The sequence below is a fragment of the Macrobrachium nipponense genome, chromosome 8 (genome assembly GCF_015104395.2).
Source record: "Macrobrachium nipponense isolate FS-2020 chromosome 8, ASM1510439v2, whole genome shotgun sequence".
In the NCBI taxonomy this organism is placed as follows: domain Eukaryota; kingdom Metazoa; phylum Arthropoda; class Malacostraca; order Decapoda; family Palaemonidae; genus Macrobrachium; species Macrobrachium nipponense.
The window spans coordinates 86038000-86060499 of record NC_087203.1 but is presented as its reverse complement, the minus strand read 5'-3'; the positions used below and the strand labels follow the sequence as shown (position 1 = coordinate 86060499).

The window sequence follows — 22500 nt, the reverse complement described above, 5'->3', positions numbered from 1 at the left end:
GCTAAGTAGTACTATAAAGTAACAGATAGTTTGTATCTATATATCTAGACTTACTGTCATCCAGCCCAAGACAGCATTTCTCTCCATTGGCCTCTATAAAAGTATAAAGAATGAAGGTACATTAATCCAAGTTTTGAACGGTACGTGACGTTTCTCTGGACTCTGCCTCCCCACCCTCTGATTAGAATAGAATAGCATTTAGAATTTAGGTCAAGCTCCGGGACCAATAAGGTCATTCAGCGCTGAAACGGAATTTGACAGTAAGAAGGTTTGGAAGGAGTAACAGGAGGAAAACCTCGCATTGCAGGCACTATGAATCAACTGTTAGCAGAGGGTGGAAAGTAAGATGGAAGAAAAATAACATGAAAGAAGGCACAGTAAAAGGAATACGCGTTATCTCTTCGTGTCACAGAACTGAATGAACTCTGCTAGATTTATAATGACACATTCTTCACTCAATTGTATACCTGCAGCCATTGTTGGCTGTTGTATGAAAAGTACCGTGCAATTCCGTGCATGCCCTAGAACTAGATAATACAGTTCTCTCTCTCTCTCTCTCTCTCTCTCTCTCTCTCTCTCTCTCTCTCTCTCTCTCTCTCTCTCTCTCTCTCAAGAAAGTTAAAAGCTATCGTAATAACACTTTAAAGCGTCAGCTACGTTTTACCCCATATTTTTTATCACATGAAAAAGTATTTTTTATGATGACTTTATGTGTTTACTGACTTGTTTATCCAAATTTTACTTGTATCATACTTCATTTTCTTGATCCTATTTTCTTTCACATAGCTCTCTGTCCTGTTGAACCGTGTTCAGTAACGTCATGAGCCACATTCCTGGTTCTATACGAATATGTGCACACTCTGAATACTAATATAATTAAAATAATATATAATCAAGTCATTACGATAGTTTACTAATGTAAAAATATTTCAGTAATGATAATTGAGATGACGCCATTTCAGATAAGTTAACTCAATTTTCACGCAAGAAATGTGCTTAAATTTGTTCTGAATGAATCACGAATGACAATAAGAATGAAATATTATATATATATATATTTAATATATATGTATATAATTATATATATAATATATACTATATATATAGATAACATATATATATATATATTATCTTGTAATATATAATATAATATATATATATATATATATTATATGAATATAGATATACAAACATATATATTATTTACATATAATAATTTTGGGTCACCTTGCTGGTTGATTTATTGCGAAACAACGAATGCGTTAGTCAAATATTTGATTCTTATTGTCACTCGTGATTCATTCAGAACAAATTTAAGCACATTTCTTGCGTGAAAATTGAGTTAACTTATCTGAAATGGCGTCATCTCAATTAGCATTACTGTATGTGTGTGTGTGTGCGTGTGTGTGATGTATAATTAATTATGTATGTATGTATGTATCTACACACACAATATATATATATATTATATATATATATATATATATATATATATATATATATATATATATATAAGAAACTTAGGCCAACTAAAAACAAAATTTTGTTGAAAACTTAGATATGGCCCCTCAACAAACCCTAATAAAAATACAATGTTAAGTTAATGCGTAAAATTACCATTTGATTAATGGTTTCTGGTTACTAGTTAAACTGGCTACGCAGGAACTCGGCGGCTTCCCTCAACCGAATGGAAAAATTGGAAAATGGCAGTTCATAAAATACTCCCTAGTTCCCTTATTCAATTGCATACAAAGTCCTACCTAACAGGAAGCTTCCTCCTATTAATATATCAATAAAAATTATCAATACCGAAAGTACAATTGGTAAATGATTGAGGTCAGAGTAGCTATTTCTCGTACCTCTTCAGTTTGACAGTCACCAACATCTATTTTTCACAGGTCTTCAATTTGACAGTTACCAATAGCCATTTCTCGTACGCCTTCAGTTTAACAGTCACCAATAGCTATTTTTCGTACGCCTTCAGATTATGTCACCAATAGCTATTTTTTGTACGTATTCAGTTTGACAGTCACCAAACTGCTGCATCTTACAAAATACGGGCTGGTTCGAGTTCATTTTAAATTCACTTTTAAAAATACTGGTATGTATGTATGTATGTTTAATGTATTATATGTGTGTAATAATTCTATATATTATTATATATTAATATATATACTATATATATATTATTATAGATAGATAGACAGACATAAAACAACAAGAAACTAGATCTTGAACAATATAAAAGTAAGATGGACAAATGAAGATTGTAGATTACAACATTTTTCACATACACTTAACCCAGATATCGTTGACGTTAAGTCGTCATTATAAATCACAGGCATAGCTAGAAGCCTGGTACTAACTGGAGGTCAAACAACACATAAGAATGACCTGCTATCTACTCAAATTTATTTTAGTAAGACAGGTCAAACAAATGACCTAAAGTAGCTTTCAGTCCCTTCTATCACTTCTGGGTAAGTTATGGGACACGTGTAACGGCAGGTGTTCCTTAACCCTGCAGTAGCATTAGCACAAAGCACTAATGCTTTCACTGTGTTCACCACATGCGTGCTCAAAGGCAGTCGCATTAGGCAAATGGAAGACGAACTATGGAGCATCTACTTAGCTAGCTATCAAGATTCTTTCACTTCACGTTTCAAACAACTCTAACATTCAGCACTACTTCCTTTTAAATCAAAATTCCTACACCGAACTAAATAAAAAATAAAAATCATTTCCTGAAATGACTTCACTTATTTATAGGAGCCACTAAACTATCTTCACAGGTCATACAATAGATTTATAGGCAACTCTGTTATTGTCACTGGTGAATATGACAACGAATCCATTAGCTGAAGTCCAAATACCGTCAATAAATAACGACGATCTAAACCGAGGGTCCACGACTAAGTACATGATGGAACCCTCCGTTCGTATAGATAATGCATGGGGTTAATAATGATGATACTATACAATTACGTATTCATGCAATGATAATGTATACTGAACATAGTAGGAGGTTCGGATATTAATACCCGGCTCTCTCTCTCTCTCTCTCTCTCTCTCTCCTCTCTCTCTCTCTCTCTCTCTCTGTTATAATGTTATTTTTAATGTCAATTGAATATTTTTTTAATATATCAAAATATAATGTTAACATTCATCGGACATCTGTATTATACGATATATTATAAAATACCAATGTTTACATAGTAAGTAATGTAAAAAAAAAAAAATTATTAGCTAGACGTTGCATATTGCTTCGAAATGACGATTGCAACAGACACAGTAACCATACAGACTAGAACCTCTTGCGAAGACAAGACCACTTGGGAAAGAACCTCTTGGGAAAGCAAGGCCCCTGAGGAAGACATCTTGGAAAGATAATGCCACTGAAAAAAAAAAATCTTGGAAAACAAGGCCCCTGGGGAAGACATCTGGGAAAACAAGACCTCTTGGAACAGCAACATTCCCTGGGTAATCGAGACTCCTATGAGAGAACTTCTACAAAGAGAAGGTCCTCGCAATAGATCTCGTGGAAAGTAAGAGGGGCGGCAGGAGCAACCACACTTTCAGCGCCTCAGTGGCGTGATCGGTATGGACTTGACCTGCCACCTTGGTGGCCGCGAGGTCGATTCTTGGGCATATCACTGAGAGGTGATAGAAGTTCATTCTCGACGTGGTTCGGAAGTCACGTAAAGACGTTAGTCCCGTTGCTGAATAACCAGTGGTTCCATGCAACGTAACAACACCATACAAGCAATACAAGAACACATTACCAAAAAACAAACAATTAAAAATGCGCAATAGAGTTTTCTGCCCGGCGTATAATACTGTATGAAACTCTCAACCATGCCCCATGATAAATTCAGCTGCAGCCCACGAAACTTTCAGCCACGGCCTGCTGGTGGCCAGCGCTGTTGGCACCTATAACGGTGCCGCACGCACGATCATGGCTAGCTGCTTTAACCTTAAATAAAATCAAAACTACTGAGGCTAGATGGCTGCAATTTGGTCTGTTCGATTGGAGGGTGGATGTTCAACACAGCAATTTGCAACCCTCTAGCCTTAGCAGCTTTTAAGATGTGAAGGCGGACAGAAGAAAGTGTAGACGGACAGACAAATAACCTTCTCAATACATTTATTTTACGGAAAACTAAAAAGAACACACAGTGGTTCAGAAACGTAAGTGCTGCCATTAACCTTCACAAGTCTTATCACGCGAGGACTAAAAGCACGGGAGAGCCATTCTACCGAAAACACTTAGTGCAGCAATCACAGCTGTAAAAATGAACCGATCTGCAAACAGGTCATGAGAGGAATTCATGATCCCTACAAAAATGGCTGATAAATTAGTAAATATAATGAAATCGCGAAGAACAATGGGCGCTCGATGTAAATTAACGAACAAAAAGCAAATCAAAGCAAGAAAAACCAATAAGAGTAGACATTACTAGATATAATTGAAGCATACACAAGCTTAATTTCACGAACCTGAGAGCTCAAGTGAAATTCTTCATGGCGCTTAAAAAAAAAAAAAGGAACAAAAGGCGACACAATAAAAGAAATAAAATGAAAAATTATCTTCCTTCTTTCGTTTACTTTTATCCTTATAAACCTTCTTCTTCCATGAGATCATTTTATCGCTCTATTCAGAGCTCCGGATATCTCCCCCTACCTCCATGTTTCTTGAAAACTATCATTTTCCCCTCTTTCAAAAAACCCCTGGACGGATAAGAACGAACATCAAGTTGGCTGTTGCATCAGCTTTCAAGACGAAAGTGGGTACAAGAAAGATTCCAAACATAGGTGGTGTAAATGGCCTGAATACCAACAAATGTCTAAAAATATGGAAAGAGAGAGAGAGAGAGAGAGAGAGAGAGAGAGAGAGAGAGAGAGAGAAGGCTTATCAACTTTCAATGTGAGGGAACACAGATATACTGATACATACATACATACATACATACACACATATATGTGTACATAAATTTATATATATGATGTACGTATATACAAATATACAGTATATGTGTATATGTATTAGTACAAGCGTTCCTTCGCATCGTATGTTGATAAGCTCTCTCTCTCTCTCTCTCTCTCTCTCTCTCTCTCTCTCTCTCTCTCTCTCTCTCTCTCTCTCAAATTTTAAGACCGTTGTTGATACAGTTGTTGATATTCTGGACAATTGCACCGCCTTTGCATATATTATATATATATATATATATCTATATAATATTATATATATATTATATATTAGATACCTATATTATTATATATATATATATATATATATATATATATATATATATATGTGTGTGTGTGTGTGTGTGTGTGTGTGTGTGTGTACACCCTAAACTTTCTATGTCCTTTAATTATGAAAATGACTGACTCCCTCATCGTCGATTAATAACGAACCTTGTGTAAAAGCCTTGATGACTTTAGTTTACGCGAAGCAAGTTTATAAATCATTCATAAGCCCTTCCCAGGCAGAGGACATTCGAAAGTTATTGAAGGACCCCTGCGTTGAAACACCAGATCAAGCGTCCTTACATCCTCAGTAGTCGTAGTCAATCCTGATGTCGATTATGGAAGTTTTCTGCACAGGAGTACTTCATCGACTCAGCAGTTATACAGTATGAATAAGGCAGTGACCATTGACTTGTTTCATGAAGGTACTTCTATTAAGGAAAACGGTTTGATACTGACAAATGTATACGATATTCTTGCACAAATATTTCATAAGTGTATAGACTTCCATTCTGATCATACCTTTAAAATTATCTGTTATATATTTCTCTTTGAATGCCAAGTATAGGATGACTAACTTTTTCGTTGCATATGGATTTAGGACTAATTTTACATTTACCGTTGAATGTGAAGTTTTTCGTTACATGCCTCAGTAAATGTGGCCAATCCAAGATAACCCATTTATATTTCTCATTTCCTATGTAATTCAAGATTATTTTTTCACATTTCTTATCCAGATGGGAATTCATGATCACGCTTTATAATTTTCTCAATGCGGAGTTTTTTTGCTTAATCCCTCAATTAACGCGGAGATAAAAATAGGTCAAGTTGTTACCCTTCCATAAACTTTCAGGTATGGTGCACCCTGAGCTCTGACACGCCTAACTGGGCAGAAGGTGGCTGGACCATCTTGAGTCGCAAAGGTGCCAATCTGACAGTTGGAACAAACAGCCCTAACGCTACCCTGACCGAGAAGTACTTCATTGGTAAGTGGCGAGAGTTAACAGGAGGAGACAGCGCACGCGCGCACTGGCTCACTCCCTGGGCTCTCGGGTTTCATTGTGACGCGCTCACGTTCTCACCATTGGAGTTCTCTCCTTGGAGCTATTATTCCTCCAAGTTCTCACCAAACCCCTTATGACGGGGGTCTTAACCTCTTGATGACTCCAGACTCCTAATGGATTGCCCAATAGGATTTCATGCCTCCTTTGCTTCAATCCACTCAAGTCCTATCTGTTGACAATATAACTTCATATACTTAGTTTAATGCATACTTTAAGTATGAATACCTAGGAATAGAACATACAAGAAAATCAAAAGCACTTAGTTTTATATAGTAATTTATTTACAAAATGTACCCATGTATACTTTGACACATTGAAATAAAATCTATACAGATATCCAGAGATCAAGTCCCATAACCCCCCATGTGGTTCTCATACCCCAAGGGTATGGATACCCCCGTTAAGAACCCTTGCCTTAAGAGAATGAAGGGATGACTCCCCTTTCATATCCCCATACAGAAAAGGACGTGTGTTCTGACTGGTTTAAACGATTATTGAATTAGTGAATGTCATCTGTGTCCTTGTTTATATTTATGAATGAATACTACTTTGCGCAATACTCTTAACAACTATTGTATAATAGATTAGCCTATGCATACTTTCTAGGAAACAAACTCAATGCTTCTGAATGAAAATTTGAAAAACAAAACGCTGTCGTCACAGTACCACATTTACTTTGAAGCTCTTGCTGTAATAAAAAGCAACCGCCTCCCCCAACCCCCCAACCCCCCCCCCACCCCCCCCCCCCCCCCCCACAAAAAATTACGAGGCAAAAACTTTTAACCGAAATGTTAACAAGACCAAAGACCCCACGGGACTTGAGTTACTCCTCATTACATTGACAGCTGTAGTTTCCTCCAGAAATCGTGTCCTGAATCAGAGGGACTGACAATTTAGCTTCGTTAAAAGGCGACAGGAATTTCACTGAAACAGACGTTATTCACAGGCCAGTGTTTTACATTTTTTATCTTACTTCTGAAACGATGCCGCAAAATAATTGAAGAGTGATTTTCACGCGGCGTTCCGGTCAAGGTTATAAATTGGGGTTATAAATTGGCAATGCTCCAGTTACGTAAATTCTGCAGTTTCAGATTTTGAATGCGATCCAGATCCACCATAAAACTTAAGAAACGGTTACAATTGCCGGTCGTTACCAAGTTAACAGGATCACATCCGGCCAGATTTTCACTCCAAAAAAATTTCTCCGGAAGTGAAAATCTGCGCTAGTGATTCTGTCAACAGCTTTTCACTGCATAAAAATCTTTCTGAAGTGAAACTGCGCCCTACTGTGAGTCTGTTAACAGTTTTCTACTCCAGACAAATTCCCCTGAAGTGAAAATCTGCCCGGATGTGATCCTGTCAACAGATTTTCACTGAAGCAAAATTTTCCTGAAGTGAAAATCTGCCCTATTATGATCCTGTCAACAGTTTTCCACTTCAGAAAAATTTTCCTGAAGTGAAAATCTGCCCGATGTGATTCTCTCAACTTGGTAACAGCCACCGGTAATTGTAACTTTTTTATAACGTAAAGGCCGGCGGGATTAGTGACCTGGCGTCCTCTTCTAGCCCAAGCCCGAGGGAAGCAAAGAAAAGAAGAAGAAAAGCGAAGCAATCTTTTACAAGATGGTAGATAGGGAAAACTTGTGTAGGAAAAGTAAAGATCCAAATAGGCTCTTTCCTAGGTAGTCACCCCCTAGCAAAGTCCGGGGGTCGTTATGTAGGACTAATATTTCTTTATGGTATTTACAGTCTTTTTTAATGTTTATAAGGTCATCCAGAACGGCCTCGTACTAACGGATACATCCCGGGTTAAAACTCTTGGGGGCACTATCTAGAATAGATCGGAAGAGAAATATTCTGCGTAAATTATTTGCGGATAGGGAACTTTTTCCTGTTTATAACCTTTTATAACCTGCGCAATGACTTTTAACATTAAGGGAACTAATAACATTTTTACACTTTTTCCTTTCCAGGCTATACAAACTTCTTAGCACTTTTCCAAGGGACAAGTGGTGAACCCAGACCTCAAACACTCCAGGTAAGTTCATTCACATTCATTTTTAAAAATTCAATCGCCCTGACCATATGAGATGTTAAAAAAAAAATAGTAATATTGACAGAATAATCATTTTGAATAAAAAAAAAAAAAAATTTGCATACAAGAATTAAAAATACCGCTGAGTTAGCACTGGGGAAGTGAGAAATGGGGCGGGTAAAGTAAGAGAAGTCGGACAGCTTTGTAGGAAGAGACCAAAGTAAAGGACAGAACTTATTGCCGTCTACAGTGGACCAAGAATAGATAACAGTATGCTGTCACCTCCTCTGGGATATTGCCCTCTAAACAAGAAACTCTCTCTCTCTCTCTCGTCTCTCTCTCTCTCTCTCTCTCTCTCTCTCTCTCTCTATATATAGATATATATATATATACTATATATCTATATATATATATATATATCTTTACACATTCTAATAAGGGCATAAACTTCGTAAGATTTCAACATCAATACCAAATGATCTTACAGTGTTTGCAAACATTTTTGGCATTTACGTTCAGAGCCATGTTGAAAGGATTTTAATTAAAAGTCAAACATGGTCGTTTGGTCGGTCTCGTGCGTTGGTGCAAATGATATCGTAGTCTGTAGACCGGAACTGGAACATAAAATTTAGGCCAAAGGACAAGCGCTGGAACCTATGAGATCGTTCAGCGCTGAAGGGGAATGGAGAGAGAAAATGTCTTATAGGTACAACAGGAGGACAACCTTGCCATTGGTCTATGATATAAGTGTTATGAGAGGGTGGAAAGTAAGATCGAAGAGAGACTATGAATGGAAGTACAGTAAAAGGAATGAAAGGGGGTTGCATCGAAGGGCCAAAGAGACCCTGCAAAGAACCCTAGGTAATGCTTATAGTACACTGCATGAGGTGCACTGATGGCACTAAACCCCCTACGGGATATAAATTGAAATGAATAAACTCAGAACAACGATATGCGAATTAAGCTATTAATCCAGTTATTATCAGTTACTGTTGATTCCGCTGGTTTCTTAAACAAACAAGAGCCAAACACTTCTCTGCCTTTTCTCCGTCAAAATAAGACGTGATCCATCCTCCAGCTTACTTGAGGCTCGTGCTAAAATCTACGGTCAAATACAACGTAGTTTCACCTAGTAAAATTAAAACAAATACGGTATATTTCATTACAAATATTTTTTATGTGCTGCTTAACATGTACATTATTTGTTTTTTTTTACATTTTCATTCAAATGAATAAATCCTAAATATCCTATCCTACAATTCCTATATCTTTAACTCAACGCAAAATACCCTTTTCAAACCTTTTTAGGCTTTTCCATAGGGCTCTCTTGCCCCCAAACAACAACAACAACAACAACAAAGTAGTTTGTAAACTTACTCCCTGAGTAAGTGAAAAATGAATATGATTAAAAGCAGCCGAACCTCCGAAGTGAAAGCATCACTTCCCCCTTCACTTTCACTCCTTTTTCCCTGGTACCCCCTACCCTCCCACTCCCGGGCAACTATAGTAGATTCACATCAACCGTGCATTTGACGTCTAGGCCAGTCCCTTACGACGCTCCTGATTGGCTGATGATAAGCCAATCACAGGGCTGGAAACTCTCAGTCTCTCTCGAGAGTTCACATGGGTAGGAACTATGTTCCACCTCTCCTGAGGATACGTCTTTCAAAAGTATACTTTAGGAAAGGTGGAATATTCATCCTGCCTATGTGAACTCTCTCGAGAGACAGTTTCCAGCCCTGTGATTAGCTTATCAACAGCCAATCAGGAGCGTCGTAAGGGACATGCCTAGACATCTGATACACGGTTGATGTGAATCTACTATAGTTCTATTCTACCGCATCTAACCACCACCGACTTCCTTTTCAGTTTCTCCTGGAAATGAGCGACGGGATGCTGTATCATGCTACTTACAAGGACGTCTATATCAATACCACGGGAACGATCGTTTCAGCGGGAGACTACATGGGGAATGCTGGTAGGTTAGGTTTCATTTATGTATGTTTTTCTATGGAATTCCAAGACGAAGTCTCTCTCTCTCTCTCTCTCTCTCTCTCTCTCTCTCTCTCTCTCGTAGTAGCCATCTTGCTTGGTGAGACGTTCCCACGCGCAGTCTTATTAATCAACAGATATCACAAGTTTAACTTATGTCTAGAATTTGAGAAATATCTAGAAGTGTTCGTGAACTATCGGTGATAAGATTAGTGTGAAAATAGTAGGATAAAGCGTCTACTAAGTTAGTTTATCAAGTGAAATACTGTAAATTAGAACAAGATGGCAGTAAGTTCCAACTGTGGAAAAAAATGGCGAAATTTAGCTTGTTTGGCAGATTCGCAATACAATGAGGTAGCAGGAAGGGAACTGGCATTTCTCAATCTATTGAAGATCAGCAACAGTTCCTAAACCAAAAAGATACAAAAGCAATTCATAGATTATATTAGAAGGATATAATCCTTCAAACTGGAACAAATCAACAGAAAACATCTTGAAAATAATTGAAGAAGTTCCAAATAAAATCCAAGTGGTCAAGAGACTCATAAAGAAAATATACATAAACCAACATATTCCGACAAAGAAAATGAATAAGGTGAACATTGTGAATATCCTAATTGATGCATTAGGAAAAAGAATGCCAAAAGCATGCAAACTGTGTAAGGTGTGGTATAGCATAGTTAATCCACAAAACCTGATCAGAAAATGTTCTGCATGCAACATTGCGACCCATCTACAATGTGCTGAGGTAATGCAAGATATGAGAAAAGATACCAGAATATTTTGCTCAACATGTCCATCATGGATAGACAATGTTATTAAATCAAGATTGAATGTACAAATAGTTGAGGATGTAGAAGAAGAGGAAGAGGAAGAAGAAGAAGAGGAAAACGGAAGAGAAGTAAACAAAACTGAAATGACAGAAAAAAAAAGGAAAACAAAGAACAAGATAAAAATATGGATGCAGAGATACTCATTGATACTACATATGAGGCAATAAAGCAGCATACTTACGAAGAAATAAATTACAATACGACAACACAAAAGAAAATCCCGAAGAGGCTCTACCCAGACCTACACAATGACAGGAAAGAGGAAAAAATAGACAAAAAAGACAAAGTCTGCAACCTTTTGAAAATAGGGAATTGCAGATTTGGGGAAAGATGTTACTACAAACATCCTAAGGTATGTCACAACTATGAAATATATGGTAAATGTGCATACCTAGACGGCTATGAGGATGATTGCAGAGATCTGCATCCAAAAATATGCAAAAACCTAAAAGAAAGAAAAGGATGTAAGTTCGACAAAAAATGTAAATATAGGCACCTGTAGCATGAATCATAATCAAATAAATAATCAATCAAGTAATAAAATCCAAAATAAGAAAGAAACAAATAAAGAGAGGAATAAAGAATATCAGGTAAAAGAAAAAACCAAGCCATCAACGCGATATGCAGTGATGTCAGCAAAAAATTTCAAAGCCTCAGCTCCAAGATACAACTCAAGAGATAATAACACAAAATGAATAATTATGATGAAGGAAGATCAAATATTATGGAAAAGTTGGATTTTTTAATGTCAGAATTTCTGGAAATGAAAAAAAAGAACAACATACCAGAACAGGAGAGAGACATGGGAAAATCCTTGTTATTACCCATATTAAATGAAGGAGAAAACACCCAAACCATCACAGTGATGAATGCGCAGGGTTTAGTTACGAGTAACTCAAAAAGAAAAATAGAGTACTTAGAAGAACTAACCCAAATTGAAAAGAAAATAGATATAATGAATATAAGTGAAACCTGGTATTCCCAAGAGACTGGGAATGATGATCAAATAAAAGGGTTCCAAACTTATAGATCAGATAGAAAAAATAGGAATCAAGGGGGAACCGCAATATATGGGAAAGACAAAAAATAAGGAAAAACATATGAGAAATATAGTAACTCAGAATGTGAACTAATAGCGGTAGAATTTGAATCTGAAAAATTAATGAACATAGTAATATATAGACCTCCTAATACTAAAGAGTTTGACTTAATAATAGAAAAATTGGATGATATATGTAGAAATCACAAGGACTGGACTATTCTCCTATCTGGAGACTTCAACTTTCCTTTCGTAGACTGGAAAGAACGAATAGGAGATTGTGGTTGTACTTATACATATAAAAAAGAGAGTAATAGTAGTGCAGAAGATAAGAGGCAATTCGAAAAGCTATTAGATATGCTACTAGAATACAACATTCAACAAATAAATCACCTGCCAACAAGAAAGGAAAATACTTTAGACCTAGTATTTGTGAACGAGATGAATTATGTTAAAGAAATAATAGTTTATAATGCAAGTATTTCAGACCATAATGTCATAGAATTAACAGTCCATTCCAAAGCAAGTGGAAAAAAGGTCTTGCAAAAGAAAAAAATGCATGGAAAGTTATAGAACTAAAAAGTAGGATAGATAATGCAGAACAAAAGATTATACAATCAAAAGAAAATGAAATACGGGACTTGGAAGAAAAAACCCTAATAAATATCAAGCAAAACCCCAAACTATTATACTCATACGCGAAAAAGATGAATAAAAGAAGAATAGAAATAGGCCCTCTAAGAATTGAAGGGAGATTAACAAATGAAAAAAGGAAATTTGCAACATATTGGCAGAACGATATAAGAGAGAATTCACCCCTAGAATAGATAATGAAGATGATGATATAGAAGTAAGGGACGAAAATAGCGAATATTTAGCTGACATAGATATTAAGGAAGCTGATATTGTGCAGGGTATTAATGAAATTAAAAATGGAGCTGCAGCAGGGCCTGATGGAGTTCCTGCTATTTTGTTAAAGAAAGTAGTTCATTCTATCGCAAAGCCACTTGCAATATTATTAGGACAAAGTGTAGATACAGGCACGATTTATGATGAGCACAAATTAGCATATATTACCCCTACATTCAAAAGAGGATCAAGACTAGAGGCAAGTAATTATAGGCCTGTGAGTCTAACATCACATATTATGAAAGTGTATGAAAGGGTAATGAAGAAAACTATTTTTATGAAACATTAATAAAAATAATATGTTTTTAATTTAAATAGGACAACATGTTTCGTACCTGGAAAAAGTACACAAACCCAACTGTTAGTCCACAGTGAAAACATATACAAAAATATGAAAAGCGGAAATGAAACAGATGTGGTTTATCTAGACTTTGCAAAAGCTTTTGACAAGGTAGACCATAATATATTAGCGAAGAAAATTAGAAAACATAATATAGTGGATAAAGTAGGAAGATGGTTAAAAAAAATTTTACACAACAGAAAACAGATAGTTATTGCAAACAATGAGAAATCGGATGAAGCTAAGGTAATTTCCGGTTTGCCACAAGGTACGGTGTTAGCTGCATTACTGTTTGTTATTATGATTGCAGACATAGACAGTAATGTTAAGGACTTGGTAGTGAGTAGTTTTGCGTGACACAAGAAATAAGTAGAGAAATTACTGTGATGAAGATAGGAACGCGCTACAAAGAGACCTTAACAAAGTATATGATTGGGCAGAGGTAAATAGGATGGTATTTAACTCTAATAAATTTGAATCAATAAACTATGGAGACAGAGAAGGAAAGCTATATGCATATAGGGGACCTAATAATGAGACAATCACAAATAAGGAAGCAGTTAAAGACCTTGGTGTGATGATGAATAGGAACATGTTATGCAACGATCAAATAGCAATTCTATTGGCAAAATGTAAAGCAAAAATGGGAATGTTGTTACGGCACTTCAAAACAAGAAAAGCTGAACACATGATTATGCTTTATAAAACATATGTTCGTAGTCCATTTGAATATTGCAATATGATATGGTACCCACACTATCAAAAGGATATTGCACAAATAGAGAGTGTACAAAGGTCCTTTACAGCTAGAATAGAAGAAGTTAAGGACCTTGACTACTGGGAAAGACTACAATCCTTAAAATTATATAGTCTAGAAAGGAGAAGAGAACGCTACATGATAATTCAGGCATGGAAACAGATAGAAGGAACAGCTGAAAACATCATGGAGCTAAAAATATCAGAAAGAGCAAGCAGAGGTAGATTAATAGTGCCCAAAACTATACCAGGAAAAATAAGGAAAGCACACAGGACATTAATCCACTACGCACCAGCATCGATAATGCAGCGTCTATTCAATGCGTTGCCAGCTCATCTGAGGAATATAACAGGAGTGAGCGTAGATGTGTTTAAGAATAAGCTCGACAAATATCTAAACTGCATCCCAGACCATCCAAGATTGGAAGATGCAAAATATACCGGAAGATGTACTAGCAACTCTCTGGTAGACATTAGAGGTGCCTCATACTGAGGGACCTGGGGCAACCCGAAGTAAGGTCTGTAAGGTAAGATAAGGTCTCTCATACAAAACCGTAATGTTTTTAAAGGGACTGTTATACTGGAAGCATTTGTTTAATATTGTCTATTACTGAAAAATCCTATTAATGTTAAACCACTCTATTGAATTTCAAGACAAAGTTTCTCTCTCTCTCTCTCTCGTAACAAACTTTCCTTATGAACACAAAATATTCGCTCTGATGAAGACTACCTCAGTAATGTGAAGACTACCTCAGTAATGAACTCCTTGTCCCACAGGTGATTCCTTCTCCCCTAACAAGCAGTGGCCATGGAGCAGCACATTCCAGTGGTTCGCCGATTCGGCCACTCCAGCGGGTGCAGTAAGTTTCAGTCATCATAGTTCACAACTCAATCTAAGATCTAATTAGTCCTCTCATTTAGATCCAGAGTTCTTTCCGGATCTTTCCTAGATAGTGACCCCAAGGGTTTTTTTTTAACCAGGTATGTATCCACTTTGCGGAGTGTTTAGTACAAGCCGGTTGGGGATTACCGTCAAAACATAAAGAAACGAATGCATAAATATCATAAAGCTCATGACCCCGAAGAAATATTAGTCCTTGATAACGACCACCCGCCGAAACCCCTTGGGGGTCACTATCTAGGAAAGATCCTTCCTTCCTACACTGCCAAAGTGTACGATGCTGAGAGGTATGGAAACGGTAGGACAAGTCATTATCACTTTTGTAGCTCTCGCATATATTTTCATCGACGCAGGGGGGGGCAGGAATGACCATGCAAGCAAGAGGCCGTGAAGGCATAGTGCCAGTTAACCTGAAGACAGCAAAACGGCAGACATCGATGATAGCCAATCATGGTCCCATTGCCAGCAAATCACATATCGCAGAAATCGTTGCACACGAGGAAAGTCCAACTGATGACGAAGAGATGAATAACAAGCAGATTAGACCAGGAATTTTAATCTGGGGCCTCGCTGACACATGTAGATAAAAAAATAGGCCTGCTCAGACTTTACGATCGATAAAATTCATGCACAACTAGGTTTTCAGCTACATCTGTACTGACGAACAATTACCGCCATTTGACATAAACACTACATAATGCGACTGAAATTACAGGTAATCACTGTTTCATATGATTTACATGATTTCATCAAACCAGATGGCAGAAATGAGGGTGAGGGGGTTTAAATTTACCTGATATGTTGAATAAAGCTCAACATCAAATTCACTGGCGGCAAAATAAACATCAACACCTACAATAGTTATATATACCCATTAAATTCCATCAAATTAAACAAATAGGCGAACGTCAAAGACGATTAGGAAAATATCACTACGGTCAAGTTTCATCCAAACAAGTGACAAAGCAACCTGACTTTTGACTAACGAGCCTCACTTGATGGCTCAGTGGTCAAAAGTCACTGTAAACGGTTGTTTCTAAACCGGGTAGCGGTTTCAATCCCACGAGTAAAGAAGCACTTATCATTTATAACTTCCCTTGGGTGTAAATTATTCCCCCATATAAACAGGATATTAAACGATATTTAGGTTAGGTGATATGTGACCTTAAAAATAAGTCGATGATAAAAGAGTGGGTACTGATAATTTATTACTGTTGTGTTTTCTATCAAGCTGCCCTTGTGTCAGCACGGGCTCTTGCTTGCTGAGCAGCCCGTAAATTTATTACAGGTAAACACAGGCTATAAAGGAGGCTGCGGACGGATATGTAGTATCCTACCTGAACAGAAAGAAACTGGCTCTGGTCCAGAAGGATTTGTGTTTTCTCGGAGACGTACATTTAAAGATAAAAAAATATACACATAATGAAATTACATGAGTTATACATCGGCGGAAAGACCGCGGAATGCTCTATAGAATTATTAAAGGGACAACGCGGCTTGATGATGATAGAATAAAAAATAGGGAAAAGCTTGGTCCTTACAAAAGCAACGATGCCTTCCACAAACAATGTGAAATTCCGAAGACCAGAGGCTTCTAACGATCACAGCTTCTGATGTAGAGATTGTAAATAGTTTTAAATTTTGCTTTTAAATAGCTCTGTGACCTTGAAAAATAACTGAATGTTATGGGAACCAGAGGCCTTTCTGATTTGCAACTTATAAATGCTTTTAAATTTTGAACTATAACTGGCCCTGACCTTGAAAAATAAGTGAAAAATCAAGATATACGCGGTAAATCATCCTAAACCTATAAGCTACCTATATACTATGAGATCCACAGCCGGTGTTTTTCCGGAATAAAATTTTATCAACGTACCGGACAAAGATAACACTTTGTTCACAGGGTATCTTACATCCCTACCTAATTTTTTACTGTATTCTGTATTACGAAAGTAACACCGACTTCTTGCAGACATCGCGAGCAAACTCAGAGGAATGTCTTTCGAAGATGTAATGGCGTAACGTATGACGTCATTAACTTGCCTCCCCCTCGATGGATAATTGGCTATTCGTGAAAAAGTCTCCACCTCTGGCAACAATACAATACAACCAATGCTCCTTGTTTACACTTTGTAGTAGTGGTAGTAGTAGTAGTATATCGGATTTATGCCATGAGGTCGAGTGCTAGAATCCTTGAAATTACTTTCTATCACCATTTCTCCATTAAAAAATTACATAATTAAAAATCAATTAACAAAATAAAGGAAACTTTGGCAGTCGTAACACCTTTGATATTTTTCCTAATATGACAGTGACGATCATTGTAATGAATAGACAATTGCATAGGATTAGATTGCATTATAGAATTTAGGCTTCAAGCCATGCCCTGGGACCTATAGAAGTCATTCAGTGATGTATTATAACCCATGGCTGTTTTTTGGCAAAGGAAGTTTTAATGTTGTTCTGCAAGATATATTTTACTAAGAAATCAACAACTATTGCTTTATAGAGCATTTATAATTATCTTTCTGCACCTTATGGAAGTCAACAAATGACGAAAACTTGGTAGCCTTGGATGTCCGGGTGTACTCCTTACCCAAAAAAGGGCCCTATTATTCCTTTACCTGTTCAAGCTCACGGACCTCCTCACTTCTAAACAACTGTGCAAGTCAAATCACGGGGCCAATGTCTTATCATAGCCGCCATTCTTGAAGCCTTGACAAGGCACGAATATTCATTCAGAATTTCAGAGACAGCTGTTTGCCGTCATCACCTTGTGGGAGGAGTCGGGACGATGTATGTTACGTCAAATATAACTTTAAACCCATACATTATTAGAGCGTTCCGCCACTGGCTTCGGCTGCTTTATTTTACTCTTATGAATACACTTTTTTTCTAATATAAGTAATAAAGAATGCTGCCGAGAATTAGGTAGGGATGTAAAGTATACTATGGCTAAGTAATATCTTTGTCAAATGCACAGAAAAAAAGTTATTCCGGAAAAACACCGGGACAAAGGCTCTGAATCTCATAGTACCTACCTATCAAGAACAATCAAAATCCGAGGGAGAAAAAAAAGAGGGACACTAGGACTAATCATCATAACAAAATAACGCCTCACGACATAGCTGAATGGTACCTGTCACTACTACACATTACAAAATGACACCTTACAAAATAGCTGAATGGTACCTGTCACTACTACACCTTACAAAATGACACCTTACGAAATAGCTGAATGGTAGTACCTGTCACTAATACACAACACAAAATAGCTGAATGGTACTACACATTACGAAATAGCCGAATGGTAATACACATTACGAAATAGCTGAATGGTAGTACCTGTCACTACTACACATTACAAAATGACACCTTACGACATATCTGAATGGTACCTGTCACTACTACACATCACAAAATGACACCTTACGACATATCTGAATGGTACCTGTCACTACTACACATTACAAAATGACACCTTACGAAATAGCTGAATGGTACCTGTCACTACTACAAAGTGAACAGCATTTTACATATTTTTTCTAAACGACATTTAGGGCCGCTTTTCATTCTTCTTTTCTTTACAAAAATATAGAGCTTCTTCGGAGATCCAGACGCCCCACTCTGGCCTACGCTGACAGGGATAACGATACAAAAAGCTACAATACGTATTCGACCCAGCACTTTCGATAATAGTGAGTATAATCCCAAGCGGCATTAGTCATTGTTTCTTAATATAAAAAATATCAACTATGTGAAGTCACATCTGGTAGACATATTTCCACTCTTAAGTGCAAAATACCTCAGATACCATTTTAAGAATTAGCTCTAGGCTTGATTGTTCTAAGAGGAAGTTGCGAAATCATAATCATTATGAGCTTTAAGGCAATGTTACGAATCGTGATTCCCAAAGCAATTACAACCGAATATACACTTTTTGGTAGTTACTTTCCATTTTGAATACTTCCAATACGGCAACATAACGGTATGATAACGGTAAATACTGCATATTTATATTCTACTGCTATTCAAGAACTTCCAGTCCCCTAGAACCAAAGTTCTATGCCAACATCAATTCCTCATAAAATCCAAAGAATGATTCGATATGAAGAACAGGCACACGGTACACTTCAGGCATATGATTGTCACCTTACCAACGAATAACAGAATTTTTGTGCAGATCCAGATGACAAATAGATGAAAAAGCAAACGATGATTTATTCTTTCTCGTCACAGTGACGTCATGCCCACCGCTGAAAGGAGTTTATGAGCCGTCGTGGCTAAAAGATCGCCCGATGCTGAGTGTTGCAGGAACGGAGGTTCTTTCCAAGACTGAAGTGAACATAACTGTCCCCCTGAGTCGGAGTCAAGGAGCCAATGTCACCTACATTTGCAACGGGCCCTACTATAGGGAACCCACCTCTGGGCAGGTCGGTGGCACTGTGACTTGCATACCAGGGGACACCCCAGGCACCTTCAAGTGGAGCGCTCAACTAACTTTACCATGTCAAGGTAATGGTCGCCATACACATGATCGATTGCATAATTATCGTATTTAACTGAGCTTATAACGTCTAACGACATAGACGCTGACTGAGACTATGTTAGAATATATATATATATATATATATATATATATATATATATATATATATAATTTTTGTATGTATGTATGTTTGTATGTATGATATAGATATGTGATATATATATATATATATATATATATATATATATATATATATATATATGCATTAAGCGACAAATGTCACTGAAGTCCTGATTTGGATACTAAAAGGACATTCGTACCTTAATGCATGTTTATGAATCAGGGTAATGTGATAAAAATTCATAATTAAATTATTATATATTATATTATATATATAAATAATATATATATATATATATATATACTATATACGAATATATATAGATATATCATATATATATAATATATATATATATTAATATATATATTACATGAATGTCTTGCACTGTAATCTAAGAGTGTTCTATGAAGATAAAAAGGCCGGTTGCAACGTATACATATGCATCTACACATTTCTACATGTGCATCTACAACTAACGAAACTCATGTAACTCACATAAACATTAATCGTGCAAGAAGCAATCACTGCAATTGCATAACACTCTCTTCGTGTAATATCAATTACTGCAGTTGCATAACTGCATTTTCGTTTGATATGAAGTCTTTATAAGAACAGAGCATTATTTTCCTGCAGTAACAAATTCTTACAACACAATTATATGGTTGTCTAATTACCAGTAATCTTATCTATACATGCATATTTCCGTGTCATTGCAAGTCAATACTGCTATACAATATTTCAACTACACCAGTATTTGCCCGTAGTAAAAAGTCATTTAAATCACACAACCTATTTGAGCAATAACAAGTACTTACAACTCAACACCATTACTTTCGAGTGACAACTTATTTCAGCTATCCTGTAATAACAGGTCACCAAATAACCATATTCTTGACGAGATTCATCACTATATTCCAGTGATCCCCTAAAACAATATACACACACACACGCACATATATATATATATATATATATATATATATTACATACTATAAATATATATATATATAATATAGCTAGGAAATTTCTTAATATCTATATATATATATATGGATATAATATATTATATATATATTATAGCTAAGAAATTTCTTAATATAAATCGATCTGTGTTAATTCTGATCACCCTCATTTGTAACATTGATTCATATTTCAAGATCTCTTGCGCAAACCTTGATATTAGGCTGCGGAATCCTTCTTCCATAAATTTTCCTAATGAATAAATCTCCCCCAGCCAAGTGTCCTGAAGGATTCACCTCAGCCCTTGACAAGGCCTCCTGCTACAGCTTCTCGAGTGCGCCCGAGCCACACGGAGTAGTCGGCGCAGCCATGAGGTAAGGAATGATGCTTCTCAATATTTAACCTTAACCAAGCCTGTCCCAGAAGAATCTGTAATAATAAAGTCCGAGTGGATCTTGTTTGTCCTCCCCCCAGTGATAAGTAGGCGACAAACTGGTTTGTCCACCCAGGTGGGGCCGTTGTAGGTAAGAGAAACATCAACCCTCCTTTTGCAAACCTGTTTGTCTGGCCCGGGTGGGGGCGGCGTAGGTAGGGGATCGGGAAGGTAGGGAAGACAGCAGCTGAAGGTTCCAGCGCTCGTAGCGCGTGCCAACAAGCTCGTCATTAAATATAATTAATGGCCCGGTTTTCAATCGACCATCAGTCGAGTTCTAACACTGCTTGTGGTAACCACTGGTTAATAAATGGATGTATATTATAAGTGCATGTCATTTTTCTTATTCCTTAGACTACAGTTCCATTAGCACAATACTCTTGGACGTTAGCATGTCGAAAAGCCATTCGGTATTATAACGAGTGCATTTACGGAAACTCAATATACCTGTAAGAGAAACAAATTACAGTTATTTAAGGGTAAAATTAAAAACAAATAAATACATACAGAGAGCTTTCGGGAATATATTCGATTCCCCATAAATAACTGTGTATATGTTTCTGCATTTCAAGACTCATTGCTACTATGAATATCTTTCAGCTATTATTATTATTATTATGCACATACAAATATACATGTTGATATATACTATATATAAATATATATATATATATACTAATATATATATATTATATATATATATATATACCAAAAAAAAACATTTCGCCAAATGAAAATGCATATAAAAATATATACATGAAAATACACCTTCTGAAATATGTACGTGGTTATATATATATTATATATATTATATATATTATTATATTAAAATAAATTAAAAATATATTTATATACATATATAATATAATATACATATATATATGTATAACTGAATCACGAAAGTTTGGAACGTGATAAATCCATAAATAAAGGTATAAGCCACCAAGGACAAATAAACAATGGATTTTCCGCAAGATCTTTCGACGTTCAACGTCCTTTACTTAGCAGATAAACTAAGTAAAGGACGTTGAACATCGAAAGGTCTTGGGGAAACTCCGTTGTTTATTTTTTCCTTGGTGGCTTATACCTGTATATATATATAAATATATACATATATATATATATATATATATATGATATATATATATACATATATATATATATATATATATATATATATATATATATATATATAGATATATATATATTATATAGTTAAAGTGTATTTTCCTGATATACTATTTGTATTTCCATTTTGCTAAAATGTTAATATATTATATATATATATATATATATATATATATATATATATATATATATATAATACATTATTAATAAATAACAAAACATTTTCTGCGTTACTTTAATTTTGGATAAAAAA

At 36.1% G+C, this 22500-nt stretch overlaps 1 protein-coding gene across 1 annotated transcript in view; it reads left to right on the top strand.

Moving 5' to 3' along the window:
• The window catches only part of LOC135223145 (uncharacterized), a 53350-nt gene that overhangs the window by 27213 nt on the left and 3637 nt on the right, over window positions 1-22500 (top strand). Inside the window, exons 5-11 of the mRNA XM_064261648.1 lie at window positions 6101-6233; window positions 8285-8349; window positions 10216-10324; window positions 14993-15075; window positions 18715-18814; window positions 19356-19631; window positions 20961-21060. Of these exons, the coding sequence (XP_064117718.1) occupies window positions 6101-6233; window positions 8285-8349; window positions 10216-10324; window positions 14993-15075; window positions 18715-18814; window positions 19356-19631; window positions 20961-21060 (866 nt within the window). The remainder of the gene's footprint in view (window positions 1-6100; window positions 6234-8284; window positions 8350-10215; window positions 10325-14992; window positions 15076-18714; window positions 18815-19355; window positions 19632-20960; window positions 21061-22500) is intronic.